We start from the raw sequence: 22,460 nt of genomic DNA on the forward strand, positions 1-22,460 counted from the left end.
CTCCCGGCCGGGAACCCTCTCCCTCCACACCCCTGCATGGCTCACTTTCTCACATACTCAGATCTATGCTCACAAGTCATCTTATCCGTGAATCAAAGAACAACCCCCACTCCCGCCCACTAGAACACACTGAGGCACACATCCATGCCCACTCCCCCGCCTGGCCTACCATCTGACACATCATATACTTCTATTTTCCTTCGTTCCTCGTCCGTCTATCTCAACGAGAAGGTAAGCTCTATGAGGGCAAGGATTTTTGTGTTTTGTTCATTGGGCACCAACCGCCCTACCAAGAACAAATGTCGGATATATATGCTAGACATTCAAATATTTGCTGAAGGAATCATCATGTATTACTTTGTAACTTAAAAAAAAAAAAAAAAGATTTTCCCTCCTTTCTCTAGATGGGTACAAGGCGAAAAAAAACAGCCACAAAACAAACCAGGAAACTCCAGACATGACCCTAAGTCACATTTCTTCCCATGTTTTTGTGAAGCCCTTCAAAGACTTTGCTCTGAACAGAATTGCTGGTGCTTACAGCTACTAGGCTTTTAAGGGCAGGGATGAAAGTGAAAAATACCTATATCCTGCCATTTGCCTCTTTGAAACGGCCCTAATGGGGACTTCTAACAATAAACACTTCTAATAATCAGTTGTAATCTCGAACTGGGACAACCAAAGACTAACTGCAGTTAAAAACAAACATGTTTTCTTCAAAAGACATGAACTCCGAAACTTGGCATGGAGGCAGCCATTTTGTTTCCTATAATAATTTATCTTGTTGTCTTATTAAAAAGTCATACTGGGGCACCTGGGTGGCTCAGTCGTTAAGCGTCTGCCTTCGGCTCAGGTCATGATCCCAGGGTTCTGGGATCGAGCCTGCATTGGGCTCTCTACTCAGTGGGAAGCCTGCTTCTCCTTCTCCCACTCCCCCTGCTTGTTTTTCCTCTCTTGCTATCTCTCTGTCAAATAAATAAATAAAATCTTTTTTAAAAAAAAGTCACACCTATCCATGCTAGAAAATTTTCAAAATACATATAATCAAGAAAAACATTACAATGACCATCCCACTACCCAAAGATAACCAATGTTACTACCTCGCTAGGTCTCCCTCCAAACAGTGCCCATATGCACGTATATGAACACTGCAGTGAAGATGGGATCCTACTATGCCAGCTGTTCCATCATCTGCCTGACATCTTTCCAAAAAACCATCACTAATCGAGTAATATCACTAACTGAATGATAGGCCATTGCTGGACGTAAAAGTTAATCTTCTTTTTACTATTCTAATGCTGTAATAGTTATCCTTGAATACACTCCCTTTTCATATTTATCTTTTTGCAGTAGCAGGATAAATTTCCTGAAGTGGAATTGCTGTTTAAAGATCCATGCACTCAGGTGCAAGACCGGTTACAAAATTATCTGCCAGAGAACTTACTCTGTCTCTACCCTCCGCTATGGGCTACATGCTCATGTTCCCCCCGCCCCCAAATTCAGAAGTTGACATCCTACCCCAGGGTGATGTATTTACAGGTGGGGCCTCTGGGAGGTAATAAGGTCATGAAGGTGGAACCCTCATGATGGGATTAGTGCCCTTTAAGAGACAGACCTTGCTTTCTCTCTCTCTCTCTCTCTCTCTCTTTCTCCCTTCCTTCCTCCCTCTTCCTCTCCACTGTGAAGGATACAACAAGATAGACAAGAAGAGGTCCTCACCAGAACCTAACCATGCTGGCAACCTGATCTCGGATCTCCCAGCATCTAGAACTGTGAAAAATCAATGTTTGCTGTTTAAGCCACCCAATCTTTGGTATTTTTGTTATAGCAGCTAAAGGTAAGATTATATATATATGTTTTTATATTTATATTTATATAAATATATTATATATTTATAAATATCTATATAGAATACATATTTAATATATTTACATATCTGTATTTATATATTTATTGATATATGACATTATATAATCTCCCACTACAACTCTTAAGATTCTACAATAGCCAAATACCTGCACATTAGGAACAAACCAGGCACATTTTCTCCATCTGCAATTTATAAGGTGGCATCCTCTGGGCCTCCCATGCTGTCTTATTCTTTCCTTATTCTATGTGCCAACAAAGGAGGCAAGATGGAATTAAATCCTGAGGTGGTGCTGGAAGAATCCCAGGTCTCTGTGGTACGGGGACCACTGCTGACCAGTGAGCGTGTGTATCTGTGCACGTAGGGAGGGATCTCTGAGCAACTCCTAGGGGGAAAGGACTATTTGCCATGGAGTCTGGTTTGAAAACTGTGGTGCTAACATAGTTTTTCTTACATGATTTGTAAGCACAAGTATCCCATCTTGTTTGAGTCTTGGGCTTGTTTGTTTTTTTTGCTTGTGCGCACTCTCTTGTCCTAAGAACCCTGATGAATAAGGCATTTTACAAGAAGCTAACAATAGTCTGTTGCCATGAATTATAAAACTGCTGTTACCGAGAGGAAGGCTAATTAAATTAAATCGCTTGTTTTTCAAATAGAGCATGCATTATGGAAGGAACATCTGCTCCCTCAAAACACTCAGAAGTTTATCTGTTCATGGGTAACTGAAGGGTTCTTTGAGCCAAGCTCTTGAAAATTCTCTGCATTATGCTGACACCTAGTGGAACTAAAGACAGTTTCCAAACATAAAAATACCAAACCACTCAGGTAGCAACAGGGTTCATGAATTGCCTTAAACCGTAATATCTCACAACTATATGCAATATTTGCTTCATAGCTTACAAGGACTTCTGCATTTATTCTACTCCTCCTCTTCTTTTTTCTTCTCCCTCCTCCTCCTCCTTCTTCTTCTTTTGACTTCTACATATACTAACTCCCTACTTACAGCAGATGCCTAGATTTCATTTTTGGGGTCCATTATTGGTGAATATGGTCATCCAAGAATCTTTTTCACTATTCTTCCTCTTTCCTACTATTCTTAGACCTTTCCTCCTTCATTCTTATTCTTTCTCTGACTCACAAAGGGTCAACTCCCTTGACAGAGTTCAGCCCTAACATTACTTGAACTCAGGAACTCCACGATGATACTGTTTTTCACAAAGCATAACTCAGAACAGGAGTCCCCGAACTATGGCCCACAGGCCCAATCCCACCTGTACCATATTACCATAATGTATGCTTTAAACATCGTACAATTTTGACAACTATACCTCAATAAAGCTGAAAAAAAAAAAATCCTGTCATTCTACCATCCCTAACCTCATGGACTCTTCCTGAGAACTACCATAATTACCACACCAACACCAATCAGATTTTATTCAATATTATGTCCCTTCAGTAGTTCTCCACATGTTTCCTGAGAACATTTTGAAAGCTGGTTTTGTGATTCCCCAAAAGTAATTCCTACATATATATCTAAAGCATTCCCTAACAACAGGGGGAAAATATCAAAAATACAAAAATTTGAGTGTTAACTTTCCTCGGAGAGCAAAGGCAACTGTTCATAAAACTGTAACAGTCCCTCGAAATGAAATGCGAACACATTAAAACATACTTGAGAAATTCCAACCACCAGAAATTCCAACCACAAGGCAACCAAGATCGCTTACCTTGATGAAGGCAAGCTATGTCACTGAAAAACAAATAATCAAAAATTGAATTTTTTTTAAAATTTAAAAAAAATAAAAATAAAAACAAATAATCATAAAAAGAACTATATCCTAAGTGGTTCTTAACTGTTCATTTCTTTAGGGACAGGGCCAAGTTAATTTGGAGGTTTGGGGGGGTTATTTTCAATTTTTTTTTTTAGATTTTTTAAAAAGGGTAAAAAAAGAGAGAAAGAGCAAGTGAGCACAAGCAGGGAGAGCAGCAGACAGAGAGGGAGGGAGAAGCAGGCTCCCTGCTGAGCAGGGAGCCCCATGTGGGGCTCGATCCCAGGACCCTGGGGATCATGACCTGAGCTGAAGGCAGCTGCTTAACCAACTGGGCCACCCAGGCATCCCTAATTTGGAGGTTTTATCAAAAAAAAAAAAAGTTTTTATGGTTCTCCAGCAAAAATTCTCAATGGAAAATTAAGGAGTGAGGCTTTCTTCTTCATCTGTTATAAACCTCTGGTCAGGGACACCTGGGTGGCTCAGTTGGTTAAGTGTCTGCTTTTGGCTCAAGTCATGATCCCAGGGATTCTGGGATTGAGCCCTGCATTAGGCTCTCTGCTCATCAGGGAGCCTGCTTCTCCCTCCCTCTCTGCCTCTTCCCTCTGCTTGTGCTTACTCTCTCTCTCTATCTCTCTATCTCTCTCACTTGTCCACACTCTCTCTCAAATAAATAAATCTTTTTTAAAAAAAACTTTAAAAATTAAAAAAAAAAAAAACCTCTGGTCACAAAGGTATTGTGACATAGAATTATTAACTTAGAACGTCTCATACTTGGAAACTTGGGAGTTAAAAATTTGCTATCTTAGGTATAGGGAACAAACAGTAGTAAGTACATCAAAAAGTACTTTCCAGATGTTTCTATTTAAACATGTAGTCTGGTAATTAAGGAACCAGAGGATGGTGTGTAAAGTCTCCAATGAAATCATACCTGATTCTAGAAGAAATGATTCCAGAATCTAGTAAAGAATGCCGTGGTCTCACTGCCAGATGTCCAGTCACAATGTCCTGGATCACATTTTGGAAACAAACAGCCTACAGCACAGGACTTCAACAGCTGCTAGAAAAAGCACTTCGACGTTCTGCAATGGTTTGGCAGTGACAGTAGCTACCATAAAAGGACAGGCTAATGCCTAAAAACCAGTGCTATCTTCCCCAAGACAGAACTCCTCAGGGCATCATCCAACACTTCGTAATAACTGGTTGCTGAGTAAAACTCCTGGAGAAGAAGTATCCCATCGGGTCACTCAATGGAGTCAATATATGACAGCCAGGGACTGACCAACACAGCAAATGTGGCATCTCTGCCAAGTAGGAAATGTGGTGCCAGTTTCTGTGACTTGTTTTAAGAGGGAATCTGGGAGTCTGCCGTGCTCCAGGCTACAAGGAGACATAACAAGCTCTCATGGCATATGTTATTAAATACTGATTGGGGGAGCACTGACCAGTCCCACTAGTACATTCCCCACTCCACGATGATCTCGGGGTCTCCAAGCTGTCTGCCTGCTGCTGTTTTCATCTTTAATAGAGTCCAACCTCTGCTATCCCCACCCAAGTGCACAGTCACACAGCAAAGCTGGTCTTCGGTTCTCTATGAATACAATCAGAAAGCTCAGCCCAGAAGGAAATAGCAACCAGGGCAAAACACAAACCTAGCTCAGGTTTGTGGGCTGAGACCATGACCTGAGCAGAAGGCAGAGGCTTAACCCACTGAGCCACCCAGGTGCCCTCCATAGAAATTTTTTTAAGTATGAACCAATAACAAAGCTTTTAAGAAAACATGGCTAAAGTAATGTATTAGGGGTTTTGTTGTTGTTTTAGAGAGACTATTATTAATTTCAGAGGCACAGTTCAGCAATTCATCAGTCTTACATAACACCCAGTGCTCATTACATCATGTGCCCTCCTTAATGTCCCTCTCCCAGTTACCCCAGTCCCCCAGCTCCTTTCCCTCCAGCAACCCTCAGTTTGTTTCCTATGATTAAGAGTCTCTTACAGCTTGTTTCCCTCTGTGATTCCATTTTGTTTTATTTTTCCCTCCCTTCCCCTATGATCCTCTGTTTTGTTTCTTAAATTCCACATATCAGGGAGATCATATGACAATTGTCTTTCTCTGATTGACTTACTTCACTTAGCATAATACCCTCTAGTTCCATCAATGTCGCGGCAAATGGCAAGATTTCTTTTTTTTTTTGATGGCTCAGCAGTATTTCATTGAATCTATATTCCACATCTTCTTTATCCATTCATCTGTTTAAGGACATCTGGATTCTTTCCATAGTTTGGCTATTGTGGACGTTGCAGTTATAAGGATTGAGGTGCATGTGCCCCTTCAGATCACTACATTTGTATTAAAGCAATGTTTAAAGTACTATTTTAGGGGCAGCTGGGTGGCTCAGTGGGTTGAGCCTCTGTCTTCGGCTCAGATCATGATCTCAGGGTCCTGGGATCAAGCCCCGCATTGGGCTCTCTGCTCAGCAGGGAGCCTGCTTCCCCCTCTCTCTGCCTGCCTCTCTGTTTACTTGTGATCTTTCTCTCTCTGTCAAATAAATAAATAAAATCTTTTTTAAAAAATTAAAGACTATTTTATGAAGTAAATAATTCACATCATAAATTATAAGACAATTATCAGGAATACTGTAAACAGAGTAGAGGACCCACATTGATGAGCACCAGTGGACCCCAGTCCCCAATTTGACAGTTCCTTCATTCTAGTCCAGTCTCTTGCCTCTGTGAAGGAATAAATGGAACCATCTGGAATCATGATGCTTCATTATTTAACTAAATATTAGAACAATCACAAGGCCTTGTGAAATCAGGGTACTGTTTGGTTAAATGAAGACCCAGTTCCCACTGAACCATTTACCTTAACAATGGAGTATAAAGTAAGCCCTCTGCTTAATATCACATATAAAATCCCAAAAGTGGGCGCCTGGGTGGCTCAGTGGGTTAAGCCGCTGCCTTCGGCTCAGGTCATGATCTCAGGGTCCTGGGATCGAGTCCCGCATCGGGCTCTCTGCTCAGCGGGGAGCCTGCTTCCCTCTCTCTCTCTCTCTGCCTGCCTCTCTGCCTTGTTGTGATTTCTCTCTGTCAAATAAATAAATAAAATCTTTAAAAAATAAATAAATAAATAAATAAATAAAATCCCAAAAGTATCTTTATTTTATGAAGGTGAGGATGTTATTCCAGTGAAGGTGAGTGACCTGATCACTCAGTAGGGCTATTTGCCTTGTCCATATAAACCTTGACTTTATTTGCTTTTCATTTTGTGCATCATTTCAGGGGAGGCGTAATGCTCTGGAAGAATTCTGAGAATTTATCTAGGTGAGGCACGAGTCAATTCAGATTTTAATTTTGGCTGAAAAATGATGCCATGGTCTTTGAGATTTCTTTTAAATCTATTCAACAAGTTGTCTTAATAGAATTCATAACAACTAATTAAATATGTGATGTGAAATGGACCCTAGATCAGAATAGCAGGGGGAGGGACATAATAAAGGACATTATTGAGAAAACTGGAAAAATATGAATTTGGTCTGGAGATGAGATAACAGTATGGCATCGATATTAATTTCCTCATTTTGATTACTAAGCTGTAGACATATAAGAAAACGTCCTTGCTCTTGGAAAATACACATGAAAGGGGCGCCTGGTGGGGGGCGCAGGTGGTTAGGTAACTGACTCCTGGTTTTGGCTCAGGCGGGGATCTTGGGGTGGTGAGATCAAGCTCCGCATTGGGCTTTGTGCTCAGCATGGAGTCTGCTTGGGATTCTCCGTCTCCCTCTCCCTCTGTCCCTCCCCCTTGTGTGTTCATGTGCTCTCTTTCTCAAATAAACAAATCTTTTTTAAAAAGATAAAATACACACTAAAGAATTCAGAAGAAAAGAGGCATTTTACTCTTTGAATCTGTATTTACTCTCATATAGTTCAGGAAAAAATATATATATATACATATTTCTCTCAAGAGCAAATGGTAGGAGAGGTAAAATAATACTTGAGAGACATGAGTAAAGGATATGGACGTTCTTTGTAGCATTTCTTTTTTTTTTAAGATTTTATTTATTTATTTGACAGAGAGAGAGATCACAAGTAGGCAGAGAGGCAGGCAGAGAGGAGGGGGAAGCAGGCTCCCCGCTGAACAGAGAGCCCGATGCAGGGCTCAATCCCAGTACCCTGAGATCATGACCGGAGCCGAAGGCAGAGGCTTAACCCACTGAGCCACTCAGGTGCCCCTGTAGTATTTCTAACTGTTCTGTAAAGTAGTAAATAATCTCAAAATTAAAAATTTACCAAAAAAATTTTAAGTTTATTTAGAAACTCATTTCCTTGCTCTCATGATCAACAACAAAACCCAATTAATACAGTGTTATAAATTGTGTCTCTTGATTAATTTTAGTATTATTTAAGTAACTAACCAGGAAAACACTCCTTGAGTTCTGTAGGATTATAAAAGCACCAAAATCTCAAGGTTAAACGGGAACTAAGAGATCAAGTAGCTCAAATAAACATCCCTGTTTCCCAATGTAACACCAGAAGAAATTAAATAATGTGAAAAGAAGCCAGGGTATGAATCATGAATCAAGCAAGAAAAGGTTGTTCTACCTTGAGCTGCTGTTGATCTCAGCCCAGCCCAGCTTCCATGACACATGAAGCAAAAGTCCACCAACTAAGGTCTGCCACCTGAAAGGATATGAACCCATGTGAATTTGAGAGAGTGCTACGGCCTCAAACACAATCCAGCCTCAGCAGACCCATTGGTTCACACAAATATACACACCAAGCCTCCCTCCAACTCTTTTCTCCCACTCTCTCCTAACTGGCATCCCAGTTCCCAGACCCCTCCTTCTCAACCTGTTCTACTCTTGAGTCCCTCTGTACTGTTCCGTGCTGACAGTGATATTCTTCTTTCTTATTCTAGACTAGTCCCTGAACGATCTCACCCACAGTCTCTGCTTCCCCCATTGCCCTGCACTGATGATTCCGAAATCCCTGTGCTCCCCCAAAGACCACCACCCCGACACCCCACAAACTCCCAATGATAACCTGCGTATAACATTACCTTGAACTTCCCTCCCCCATCCTGGTCTACTGCCCCTATCCCTAATCAGCCACACCAAAAAGCCCAGATGTCATCGGAGCTCTTCCTCCTCAGTCACCTCCCTCATCTGCTCACAAAATCCTGTTGCACATAATCCCAGTCACAGCTCTCAAGGGCCACGCCTTCCCCTCCCCATCCCTTCTGCCTCTGCCTAATGCAGACTCCCATCATGGCGCACCCGAACCTAGCATCAGCCCGCTAACAGTGTCCCTATCCCCAGGAATGTCCCACAACATCCATTCTACCTTGCAGCCACAAGGCTTGTTCTAGAATGCAAACTTAATGTTGCCGCTCGCTCATTTTAAAAATGGTTGATTCTTCCCAGGTGGCTGGCAGCAACTCCCAATCTCTTTTCTGACACGACCCACAGGGACCCACGATGCTCGTGGGAGATGCACTTCCTCAGCATGCAGAGCCTAGGGGGAGCCCAGGCTGTAAATGACACACCCCTGCCCCTCCCATGGCACAAAGCACAGCAAAGTTCAAAATGAGCAAGAGGGTACTAGCGGCGTAACTTCCCCTTGTTTCACTCTAATTGCTTTATTTTAGATGAGTCATTCATAGACCTCAAAACCTCATTTATGACTCGAGACACCTCACCTCGGAAGTGATTACAACAGACCCGTGTCTTGTGACGTAACTTGGGAGAACAGCTGGCCTCTAAGATAAAGTCAATTGTGTGTGATACACAAGCCTTCCCAGACTTGCAGTCCTCCCTTTCCAGGACCCTTTCCAGCTTGTCCTCTTGCTACAGGCAGTGACATTCCAGCCATAGGGAACAGCCCACAGCCTCGGAAGTGTGCCAGGCCCTGCCATACTTCTAAGAGTTTCCATGTGCTGTCCTCTTGACCCATCAAAGGCTCCCATCTCCCTGTGTGTTGGCAAACACCTGTTCATCCTGTAAGATCCCATTTTTACACCTCCTTTGTGAAACCTTCACTGACCCAGCCAAGCAGGGCAGACAGATGTGGGTCATGCCCTCCAACAACGTTATCTAGAGCAGTGGCACTCAACCATATGGTTCTCCCTCCAGGGGACACTCAGTAGTATCTAGAGACATTTTTGGTTGTCACAACTGGGGGTGGGGGAAGGGATGGGTTGCTACTGGGATCTGGTGAGTCATAGCCAGCGATGCTGCCAAACCTCCTGCAGCATGTGGGACAGCCCCATAACAAAGGATTACCCAGTTCAAAATGTCAAGAGTAATTTGAGAGATGACAGTGGCCCGGGAAGGGACAATTTGGATGAAGAAGGCAGACAGATTCTGAAGATGTTTAGAAGGTCCTGGTGGTTAATTAGATGTAGGGGATGAAGGAGACAAGGGAATCGACTCCCAGGTTTCTGGGAGTTCTTCAGTCAGGCAACTTGAGGGAAGGAACCATCCACTGCAGTAAATTTAAGGGACAGGCAGGAGAGAAAAGAAAGCTGCCCGAAGGCAGGGATCTTTGCTTTCCCCACTGATATACCTCCCGTGTCTAAAACAGTGCTGGGCACGTAGTATGTACCCAATAAGGATTTGTAGAATGAGTTAGTCCACCCTACCGTGCACCTCCTACATGCAAGGCACTGGAGATACTCTGGTGACAAGAGATTTAAAAAAAATTCTTCCATTTGTAGACCTTACAATCTGTCAGAGGAGGACATTCAGTCTGACCCATCCAAGGATATGCAGGGGAAAAGGCAATCGGAGGCAGAGATCCTTCCTTCCCACCTAAGTTCCCTAAGTCTCTCTGCCTGGAAAGAACTGTCAGACAGGCAGGACCAGAAAATGATTCCTGTTCACTAAAAGAGAAAACAACATCCCAGCTTTATTGACTGAAATACAGTGGCTCCCTTCCCCCCTTACTAGTGGGGGAATGCATTTTAAGATCCCCAGGGGATGTCGAAACTGCAGATAGAACTGAACCAAATACGTATTGTGTTTTTTCCCACACATACGTGCCTATGATAAAGTTTAACTTATAAATTAGGCCCCATAGGAGAGTAACAACAATAACCAATAATAAACTAGAACAATTATAACAATATGCTGTAATACAAGTTATGTGAATGTGGTTTCTCTCTCAAAATCTCTGTACTCACCCTTCTTCTCACGATGCTGCAAGAGGATAAACGACTAGATGGTGAGGTGACATGAGGTGAATGATGTAGGCATTCTGATGTACCCGTAGGCTACCATTCACCTCTGACAGCAAGTCAGGGGAGAATCATCTACTTCCAGACAGAACTGACCACGGGTGACAAAAACCGCAGGAAGAAGAACTACGGATAAGGGGGCTACTGTGTATGTAATCATAAACAATATTTTTTAAAGTTTTATTATGCAATATTTGAGAGAAACCTGACAAAATCATTCTGAAGTTTACCCAAAATTATATATTGGTGATACCATAAAGAACAAAAATCCAGAAGTATACAAAAGGAAGTGTTTGAAAGTCTTCTTCCCTTGCCTGTCTGCTCTCTGCACCGTTTCCACCTTTTCCTATGGGTAACCGCCCTGGGTAGTTTCTTCACTTTTTTTTTTTTTTTAAGATTTTATTTATTTATTTGACATGGAGAGAGAGATCACGAGTAGGCAGAGAGGCAGGCAGAGGGAGAGAGAGGAGGAAGCATGCTCCCCACTGAGCAGAGAGGCTGACACGGGGCTCGATCCCAGGACCACGGGATCACAACCTGAGCTGAAGGCAGAGGCTTTAACCCACTGAGCCACCCAGGTGCCCCACTTCACCTATTTTTAAATAAGGAAAACATACACACACATTTCTACACGATGCTATTGTGCTACCCTGTTACAGACTTGCTTCTGTCCCCCATTGAATGTATTTCGAAAATCTTTTCAATACCTGAGTGTCCTTATTATTTTTATCATTTGCATAGTATTCCATTAAGGATATAATATATTTAATGGGTTCTGTAGAGATGAAAATCAGGTTGTTTAAAAAAATGCTTGCAGTCACAGAGCTGCATATTTCATTTTGTACATATTTCATTTATAGAAGTGCAAGCAAACCTCTCAGATAAATTCCTGGAAGTGGAACCGTGGAATTGAAGGATTCAGACTGTTGGCAACAGTGTTACACGGTGCCAGAGTGTCACTCACAGATACTGTAACAATTTGCTGCCCCAGATTCATGTAGTAGAGCACCTGTTTTCTTCATCTTCATCAGGGCTGTGTTACCAAATTTTGAAATTTTATTTTGCAAATCTTACAGGCAAAATACGATTTTTCAGTAGTATTTTAATTATGTCTTTCTTACGAGTGAAGAATCATTTGTAAATAGAGATTTTTGGTTTCGATATTAAATTCTAGCTTTAGGGGCCCCCGGTTGGCTCAGTCAGCTAAGCATCTGCCTTCAGCTTAGGTCACAATCTTGGGGTCCTGGGATCGAGCCCTGCCTCAGGTTCCCTGCTCAGTGGGGAGTCTGCTTCCCCCAGTCCCTCTACCCCTTCACACTGCTTGTGCTCTCTCTCTCGCTCACTCTCTCTCAAATAAATAAATAAAATCTTTAAAAAGGTAAAATAAAATAAAATCTAGCTTTAGGGCACTAAGATTGTGTAACTGTTACTTTGGGCAAGTTATGGCTTGTTTTATTCATAGTGAATATTCCCTGGGCATTTGAGAAGAGGGTATAGTCTCTATTTTAAAGATACAGCCTTTGATATTTACCTATTAGTTGTATTATTTAGCTTATATATATATACATACATACATACACATACATGAACACTAGTTTTTTGTTTTTTCAGTTGAACTGTCATGGGAAAATAGCGGCACATTTGTTTCCTATTACTTGTGTGTTTCTAAGTATTCCTGATATTCCTGCCCCATTGTCTGGCTCATAGATATTAATCACTGTTTTATTTTTGTTTTGAACCACACACTCCAACATGTCTTTTCATGACATCTATAACATGTCTTTTCATTTTGAACAGCATGCTTTAGCATCCTAACACACCTTTATTCATATGTTTAGTACTTTTTGTCCTGAACCTTGTTTGGCAAAGATCATGACCCCGTTTTCTTGTTCGCATTTGTATAATTTTTTTTTTTAAAAAGAAGAATGAGGGATGCCCTGCTCTATGACATATCTAAATGCTATAATAATTAAAACAATTTAGTACTACCCCCTTTTCTTAAAAATTGACAAATACTCAAAGACAGACCCTAGAAAAATAACTTTAAATATATTAATAATCCAAAGGCAAAAGGAAGGATTATACAACAAAATATAAAATATAGGGCCAGTATATGGGGCACCTGGCTGGTTCAGTCAGTGGAGTGTGCATCTCTCAATCTTAGGGTTGTGAGTTCAAGCTCTGCATCGGGCTCCAGGCTGAGAGTCTGCTTGAGATTCTCCCTCCCTCACCCTCTGCTCCTCCCACTCATGCTCTCTCTCTCTCTCTCTCAAATAAATAAATAAACCTTTTTAAAAAAATATTTTTTAAAAAATATTTTTAAAAAAATATTTTATTTATCTGAGAGAGAGAGACAGGGAACACAAGCCAAGGAAGACAGCGAAGGAGAAGCAGGCTTCCCTCCAAGCAGGGAGCCTGATGAGGGGCTTGATCTCAGGACCCTGGGATCATGGGCTGAGCTGAAGGCAGCCGCATAATGACTGAGCCACCCAGGCACCCTAAGACAATTTTTTTTTTTTTTTTAAAAAAAGCTTGAGTGGAGGGGTGCCTCGGAGCATGGTCAGTTGAGCTTCCAACTCTTGGTTTCAGCTTAGGGTTGTGAGATTGACCCCCGCATCGGGTTTGCCCTCAGCACAGAGTCGGCTTGAGTGTCTCTCTTCTTTTGTCTCCCTCAGTTCCTCTCTCCCAAGCTCATGCTTTCCTTCTCTCTCTAAAATAAATAAATCTTAACTAATTAAATTAATTACTTAACAAGCTTGAGTGGGGATAAGGTAGGAAGGGAACTTTGAGTATCAGAGCACTCCATGCTGCTTCTACCACATCTCCACTGTTGACCTACCTCCACACCCTTTTTCCCTTCTATCTTTTTTCTAATGGCATTCTTCAATCATAAGACCACACGCTAGATTTATCTGTAGTTTGCTGTTGCTTCCTTCTTACATCTTAGCAATAAATTTTCTATGATGGCACTTAAAAATATATTTGAATAATCAAAATTAAGTATGAACAAAATGAAAAGCCAAAAGACAAACTGCAAAAAATGAAATTTCTAATAAACACGATGGACAAGTGGTTGGCATTCTTAAAATAAGAAGTCATTAAATTAATAAGAAAAATACTAAAACCCCAGTAAAAACAAAAGGGGAAAAGCACAAATAGACAATTCACTGATAAAAGTGGTACAAGTGGGTAAGACACATAAGAAAATGGTCCAACTTCCAGGGAACCTGGGTGGCTCAGTGGGTTAAGCCTCTGCCTGAGCTTAGGTCATGATCTCAGGGTCCTGGGATTGGCCCCAAATCGGACTCTCTGCTCAGCAGGGAGTCTGCCTCCCGCCCCCCCCACCCCGTCCCCGCTCACCGCTCCGCTCTCTTTGCCTGCCTCTCTGCCTACTTGTGATCTCTGTCTGTCAAATACATAAATAAAATCTTAAAAAAAAAAAGAAAAGAAAAGAAAATGGTCCAACTTCATGAAAAATGATAAGACGAAACAATGTGATACCATTTACGGTTCACAAAATCATCAGAGAGGGAAAAAACAGTCATGGTTTGAATACAATATTATAGAAACTCCCACAGACAATGTAAACTGGTAACACATTTCTGGAAAAGAATTTAATATTCAAGAGGGATACTAATGAAGTTCACATTCTTTAACCCAAATTTCTTATATAGAAATCCATCCCAAAGAAATAGCTAGAAATTTGATAGACTGGAATATAAAAATCTCTGGTAACGTTGTTTTTATGCCCCCCAAATAGGACACAATTTAAATGCCCATTAATAGAATGGCTAAATAAATTATGGTATGTCTATTTCATTAAAAAAAAACCTATGTACTCATTAAAAATTTTTTTTTAAAGATTGATTTCTTTGTTTGAGAGAAAGAGCACAGGAGCAGGGGGAGGGGGAGAGGGAGAGAAAGAATCTCAAGGAGACTCCCTGCTGAGCATGAAGCCCGTAATGGGGCTCGAACTCACAATCCTGAGATAATGACCTGAGTAGAAATCAGGAGTCAGAAGCTTAATCTACTGAGCCACCAGGCACCCCAAAAACATTTTAAAGAACAGTTAATGATACTGGTTGGATATGCCCCACAAATGTGTATAGAGAGCATAAGAGATACTCACCCCTGGAATAATGTAGGGTAGGTAAATTTCAAGACAGACAGGACATACTGAAAAACAAATACCAGATTAATGGGCATTTTCAAATTATTGAGAGTTGATTGTATAACCAAAGAAATCCCTATTGAAGAAACATAAAAACACTCAAGTTTCAAAAAGGCTTTTATCTCCCCCCCCCCCCAAAATCACACATTGGGCAAAAATTTTTAAAAAGAAAGACCTTCCAAGTTATAGTAAAAATACTGGGTCTGTTTTTCCCCAGTATTGTCAGAACCCTGACCACCTCTTGGTAGAGAAATGGAACTGGGATCATCAGCAAATTGGGATGAACAGCAGCTTGATCTATGTTGTGGATGCCCAAACACACAGCCGCTTTCCAGACCCCGGAGTGCCATGTTGGAATTGCACCAACTGGAGAACACTGCCCGTAGTCTCTTTCCTCAGGGTATCCACGTTATCTACTGTCCAATTTGTCTAAAAATCCAAACCCCTTCTCTGTTTCTCTTCAAGCAAGAACTGCCTCTTAGTAGTCTTTATTTCCTTCATTTTTCTTTCATTTGGGGGAATTTGGCTTTTGCATTCTAAAGATCTTTTTCTTTAAAACTAATTCTGCATCATAATTTTTTCTGTGCTTTCACATTTTAAGGATTTTGTAAAAGCAACCCAACTAAGGTCAATATGTATTTCATCCTTTCTTTTTTTTTTTAAGCAGGCTCCACACACAGTGTGGATCCTAATGTGGGGCTTGAACTCATGACCCTGAGATCAAGAGCCCGACGCTTAATCAACCAAGCCACTCAGGAGCCTCAATATGTATTTCAATTATGTCTTTTACAATACTTCATGAATGAGGGGGCTGTGTTTTGTTTTCTGGGTATCTCTTCCTATTTTTTCCTACTATTGAACACTAAGAATTTTTGTAAAGTTTAAAAGCCATTAAAGGCTGTAGGCAGAGACTCTACTGATTTTTCACATGATCTAGAAAACAGAATGGACTGATATTAGGCAAATTTACATACTTATTTTTTCCCATGAATTAACCTACACATAGGCCTCCTCATATGAGCTCCTAAATGTCACAATCACAGCTAACTGCTGAGTTCTAATCTATATTCACTAGAGATGGACCTTCTTCTTCTCTGAAATCAATTTACTCACATAATTCCATATGCTCTGCCCCAACTTTCCCTGATATTTTCATTCCAAAACAGAGATAGAGAAAGGATAAAGTGACTATCTAAGCCCTGGGCTCCATCACCCTTAACAACCTTCAGGAAGATAGTAAATATTTATTTAGTTTATCATCTGCTGAGCTTTGTTGTGGATACTGGGGAGTAGACAGGAAAATGCTGAAGCTCTAACCTCACCTGGCTAAAGAGGAGTGAAGAAAGAAATATCTGACAAATGGAATCTAAGTCCTACTATTTATTCATTCAGCAATTCTTCATGTCACTGCAAAGTGTTGCTCAGAAAAAAAAAAAAAACGCTCTTTGGTGGAACAGCAGTGAGCGCACCTCCAGGAAAAAGGAGCAATTTGGGAGCCTTTGAAAGGAGAACAGATGTGCACTTTGTCTGCAGGCTGAAGGCTTAGTAGCTGTAAGGGGAAGAAGGACCAGCGGCTGCCTGGGCCCTAAGCCCGAGGCCAGAACAACAGGCCACTCAGAGTAGGTCAACACTTGCTGTTCAAACTAAAATCAACCATTCATTTAACCCTAGAAGTGATAAGACTAAAATTGACAAGATTTTTTTGAATGAATTTTCTTTTTGTTTTTAAGATTTTTATTTATTCATTTGATAGAGATCACAAGTAGGCACAGAAGCAGGCAGAGAGAGAGAAGGGGGAAAGCAGGCTCCCTGCTGAGCAGAGAGCCCCATGCGGGACTTAATCCCAGGACCCTGAGATCATGACCTGAGCCGAAGGCGGAGGCTTAACCCACTGAGCCATCCAGGCGTCCCTGAATGAATTTTCTTTTTACAGCCACAGAGGGAAATAGTTTGAGAAGGAAACTATACTGATAAATAGGAAAATTAAAACAAAAAAAAACTAGCATAGAGTCTTCTAAAAACTGGAAGAGAGGATCCTGTCCTGTAAACACAAAATGATCTACACTAATTCAAAAGAAAATTCATTTCGCAGAGGCTATAGGCTGGGGGGGTCCACAGCACAGCTCTTTTCTCATTTGGCCCCGACTTCGTCCAAGCCAACCTGCGATGGAGGCAGAAAGAAGCATGAATGTCCTGGTTGAGATAATGGCATAATCTAAGAGTTACAAACTCCCTACCTGAGTCCCATTGCAAAGGACTACCTCTCCACACCATACCTGGACATCACATCTGCTTTCCCCTACTCTGATTCCACTTCCCTCTTCCCCTTTATACAACCTTACCTCCCCTTCTCTCTGCCTTCTGCCATTATTCTTCTGCTTTCCATCTACTCAGACACTCCCAAGAGCCCTGAACCAAAGCACTCCAAACCATCGTGGAAAATGGAATAGGGTTTACTATTTAAATTCTGAGGGCCCTTGGGAATCTATGATTTCTATTACTCAGATTAGATATTCCTAGAGACATGACAGTTTGGTTTCTTTTTATCTAGCACCTTGAGGCATGATGCACATGGAAGGTACTGTCTTTATTACACTGATCAGAAAATGGTGCAGGACCCCAATAAATACAAAAATAATGCCACAGATGCAAATGTGAGAGGGTATACATTTCAGTGAACTAAATGTTATCTGCCTGCTTAGATACTTTGTCTGTCTGTTTGTTAACCAATAATGCCACTGCTCCTGCTCGTGGATTTGCATGAAAGACCTGTCGCTCCTCCCCTTCTGATGATTATAGAGAGATAAAAGAAAGATCATTCTGTTTTTAAATGAAACATTACCAATACATTCACCAGGTTTACTAGACAAATTAGAATAGTTAAATGAAAAGGCCAGGATTTCACAAATTCACTTATTCCAGAAAAGGTGCCACAATAAATCTTTTAGTTTAGCTACCTGTCCAATGAGGAAAAGACAAATCCGTTAAAAGCTAATAATTATTTTGTCATACTATAAGCAAAAGATTGTCTCTTCTTCCTTCCGTTTCTCCTAGACTAATCACCACTTACCTTATTTACTGTGATTTGGGACACTTGTCCAACTACCTAACATCATTTCGATTAATCCTCAGAACAACTCTTTGAAGAGGACTTGCTAATCCCATCTGAAAGTTAAAAAACTTAGGTTTAGAGAAATTAAAGCCCCAAAGACCAGGTTAAGTGAAGCCAGGATGCAAACCCATCACTCTCTCCCAGGAAAGTACTATGTATGGATCTTCAAAGGCCCATCACCAGAACTAAAAATCAACTGGACATGGGGAAGAAGGGTTCTGGCACATCCTCTGAGTATACGGAAGACAGCCACTCACATTAAGAGAGATAGGAAATGCTATTTATTAAGTTTGTTGTTGTTTTTTTCCGGAGAGCAAAAGGGGTTTGGTGTTTGGGAGGCGGTGGCGATCCCACAGTGGGAAAAGGTAGTCCTGGGCCTGGACTTTGTACCACTTTGTCTTGGTTTCAAGCCCAGTGTCCAGGACAGGAGGGGATGCCCCACTCTAGCTCACAGGGAGGGGTCCAACATTTCCCTGCATGGTACCAAATCCAAGGCCAGTTTGCCCCTCCTAACAAAATAAAAAACATGGTACCGCTGCTTTTCTGCCTTTTCATAAAAAGAGTTTCATAATATTACTTTAAATAAAATTAGCTTCATATTTTACTTTCAAAAAATAATTCCACAAAATACTCTTGAATATACTGGAAATGTCTGAGAGATACTGGAAATGTCATTTTAAAAAAAGGGTTGGGAATTAGTGGTGTAAGGAAAGATGGAGGTATAAATGGACTGATCTTTTCTATGTAAAAGCTTCTGGAATCTTGTGGGTTTCTGGGGCAGGGGTGTGTTTCAGAAAAGAAAACAGGGTTTGTCAGATTTCCTCTTCTCTTCCTTCCCCCAGAGAACAAGAGCCAATTGCTCTCTTTCCCTTAAAAGTAGTATGCACAACCCAAAATTAAGTTCCTGGGAATTTGCCAATCAAAAAATTCGGTGTCCCAGGAAATGTAAGGAATGCTTTACAGTGCGAGAAACGGGGCCAGTAGAGCCCAACGAATCCTATTTCTGCACAAGGATTCCATACAGAGCCCGATTCCTCTCCACCACTATCAGGAAAAATCATTAACAGCTGGAGGATGCATCTGTTTCACGTCCCACGTGCATTCATCGCCACCCCGCGCCCGCCCCCCTCACCTTGTTCGTGAGGTAAGAAGCCAGGTAGCAGGTGCAAAAGGTGAGGCCCACCAGGCACCTCCTCACGGACATCGGTCAGCCCGCGGCCCTCGCCGGGGACCCGGAGGGAGCTCCGCGACAGCCACCGGGAGCCGGGCCACCGCCTCTCCTGCCTAGAGAGCCACGTGGCTCCAAGCTCGGCCAATCCGCGCGGGGACCGCCCCCCTCCCCCACGCGCCTGCCTCTTAAAGGGACCCGGCCTACGGGGGCCCTCAGCTGTCCTGAGCTGGGCGGAGGAGGTCGGAGGAGAGCTGAGGTCGGAGGAGAGCTAAGGTAAACCAGCGGCAGCTGCGACTGCATGTGGAGAAAGGACGGACAGTAGACACCGTAAAAAAGAAGTCGAAAATGGTAAACGAGGAAAAATTGCCGTTTACAAAACAGTTCACGACACTCCATCACCGTTTAAAGAAAAATGTTCATTGCTCTCGGTAAACGGTGGGAGCAAAATGATGTTCATGCTCTACAGAATTTTCCCCATGTTCTACACTGGGTCTGTATTACTTTTGCAAACGACACCAAAAAGTTAATGAAAACTATTATTTTAAAAGAAGGAACACTGAGGAGCTAGAACGAGTATAGTTTTGGTTTGTTTGTTTGTTTGTTTGTTTGTTTTAAGAGAAGTCATTCCGTTGTGTTGAAATTTACATAAAATAAGAAATCCTCCCAAAAGTAGAGTTTCAAGCACTGCCCCTATCCCTAGTATATTGGGTGGAAATTTTACCTGGTTAGGCTTCTGGCAAACAGGAATTAACATACCTGAAACATGTTGATGGACTTTGTCAGGATGTAGAGGTACAAATGTTCGCCACCAATAGAAACATAGATTTTGGAAATTCCCTGCATACCCTGAAAACTTCACTTTTTAAATTTTGTATTCCCTGTGTAAAATTGTTTATCAAACTATAATATCCAAGCAAACACTAGATGTATTGTCTCTACATTAAAAATAAATAAACTGGGGCGCCTGGGTGGCTCAGGTCTTGATCCCAGGGTCCAGGGATCAAGCCCCACAAGGGCTCCCTGCTCTAGGGGAAGCCTGCTTCTCCCTCTCCCACTTCCCCTGCTTGTGTTCCTTCTCTTGCTGACTCTCTGCCGAATAGATAAATAAAATCTTTCAAAAATAAAATAAAATGTAGAAAAACTAAAAAGTAATTCTCCCTTGACATTATTTTAGGAAACCTATTTCAGAGCTAAATAGTCTTACAAAGAAAAGTTTTGCCCAGTAGAATTTCTTTGAACTCAATAGCTGGTACTTACTTGATGTTCTCTGAGCAGTTTTAGCACATAAACAAGTTTGGGCCCTATTATTTCCTAGTTATTACCTAACTTATTTTTTTTTTAAGATTTTTTTTTTTTATTCACTTGACAGCGAGAGAGAGAGACCACAAGTAGGCAGAGAGGCAGGCAGATTGAGAGAGAGAGGGAAGCAGGCTCCCCGCCAAGCAGAGAGCCCGATGTGGGACTCGATCCCAGGACCCTGAGATCATGACCTGAGCCGAAGGCAGCGGCTTAACCCACTGAGCCACCCAGGTGCCCCTACCTAACTTATTTTTTGACAGAATTTGCTTAACAAGCAGGAACAACCAGAACAGTAAAGAACCATGCAAATAAAGCTGTAGCTTTTTTTTTTTTTTGTAGCAAAAGTGCTGATAGATCGTTCCAGAGCCATTGATCGTTCCAGAGCCATTGATTTTTCCAAAGCTGTATTATTCTGTTTCACAAAACAAACTAAACTAAGACTGAATGAAAATAAAATTAGGTCTTACACTGTCAAACTGTTTGATGTATATGAGATTGAGTTAGACCTAAATACACAAAAAGATTTAACTACCCATGTTGTTAATCGAGATCTTTAAGACCAAAAGATCATAGTTATTAATTTGTTTTTTGATAATGGAGCCAAAAGTGCTCAATACCCGTCAGAAAGAAAAAAAAAAAGAGGGAAGCTCAGATATAACAATGCCTTTGGGGCTTTTCCCCCAACAAATCTTTCTTTCTTTCTTTCTTTCTTTTTAAGATGTTATTTATTTGACAGAAAGAGAGAGACAGTGAGAGAGGGAACACAAGCAAGAAGAGTGTGAGAAGGCGAAGGAAGCTCCCCACTGAGCAGGGAGCCTGATGCAGAGCTCCATCCCAGGACCCTGGGATCATGACCTGAGCCGAAAGCAGATGCTTAACCGACTGAGCCACCCAAGCGCCTCCCAACAAATCTTTTTAATAATGAATTTTTTTGACAGCACACACGGAGAATTCTCAAAAGATGGCAGAAGCAGCAGCATGCTTTTGGAAACACTATAAATCCCACTTTAAAAGCAGACAAGCGGGACACCTGGGTGGCCGAGTTGGCTGAGCGAGTGGCTCTTGATTTTGACTCAGGTCGTGATCTCAGGATTGCGGAATTAAGCCCTACATTGGGCTCAGTGCTGGGCATGGAGCCCATTTAGGATTCTCTCTGCCCCTTCCCTACCCTCTCTCTCTTTCTCTAAAAACAAAAACAAAAACAAAAAACAAAAAACAAAAAAACTAAATAAAAATACAGACAAACATCAATATTGCTTATGAAAATAGATGCAAAATCCTCAACAAACTCTAGGGAAAGGAATCCAGCAACATGTGAAAGGAGTACACACACCAAGACCAGTGCGATTTTCCCCAGGAATGCAAGATTGGCTTAACACGCAAAAATCAATTCATGTAATACATCATATCACGAAAATGAAGCCACCCTCTTTAGCCGCCCAGGTGCCCCTTCAGATACAGTTTAGACAACAAATCCTGAGCAAACTACATGAAAAAGAAATCCACTTAGCCACATTTTTATATTCAAATTCATATTTTGATTGCAATTAAAAAACAACATAATTCACTATTTTAACCTTTTTTAAAAGATATACTTATTTACTTTAGAGAGAGAGAGCACAAAGGGGAGGAACAAAGGAAGAGGGAGAAAGAATGTCAAATAGCCTCCTCCTCCCTGAGTGTGGGGCCTGACCGGGCGGGGCGGGGGGGGGGGGTGTCCTCTGAGCTGAAACCAAGAGTCAGATGCTTAACCAGCTGTGAACCTTTTTTTTTTTTTTCTAAGATTTTATTTATTTGTCAGGGAGAGAGAGAGAGCACACAAGCAGGCAGAGGTGGAAAG

General features: G+C 41.6%; 1 protein-coding gene across 3 annotated transcripts in view; it reads right to left on the reverse strand.

Annotated features, from left to right (window-relative positions):
* The window catches only part of TMEM241 (transmembrane protein 241), a 110,239-nt gene extending 90,829 nt beyond the window's left edge, over positions 1–19,410 (reverse strand). For all 3 annotated transcript variants that reach the window (XM_046026079.1, XM_046026080.1, XM_046026081.1), the window contains exons 1-3: positions 19,283–19,410; positions 14,997–15,043; positions 8,236–8,313 (exon numbers count right to left, since the gene is read on the reverse strand). In XM_046026079.1, coding sequence (XP_045882035.1) covers positions 8,236–8,313; positions 14,997–15,043; positions 19,283–19,354 — 197 coding nt within the window. In that variant the 5' untranslated portion in view covers positions 19,355–19,410. The remainder of the gene's footprint in view (positions 1–8,235; positions 8,314–14,996; positions 15,044–19,282) is intronic.
* Positions 19,411–22,460: the final 3,050 nt, after the last annotated feature.

Source organism: Meles meles, chromosome 12 (genome assembly GCF_922984935.1).
Source record: "Meles meles chromosome 12, mMelMel3.1 paternal haplotype, whole genome shotgun sequence".
Lineage (NCBI taxonomy): Eukaryota > Metazoa > Chordata > Mammalia > Carnivora > Mustelidae > Meles > Meles meles.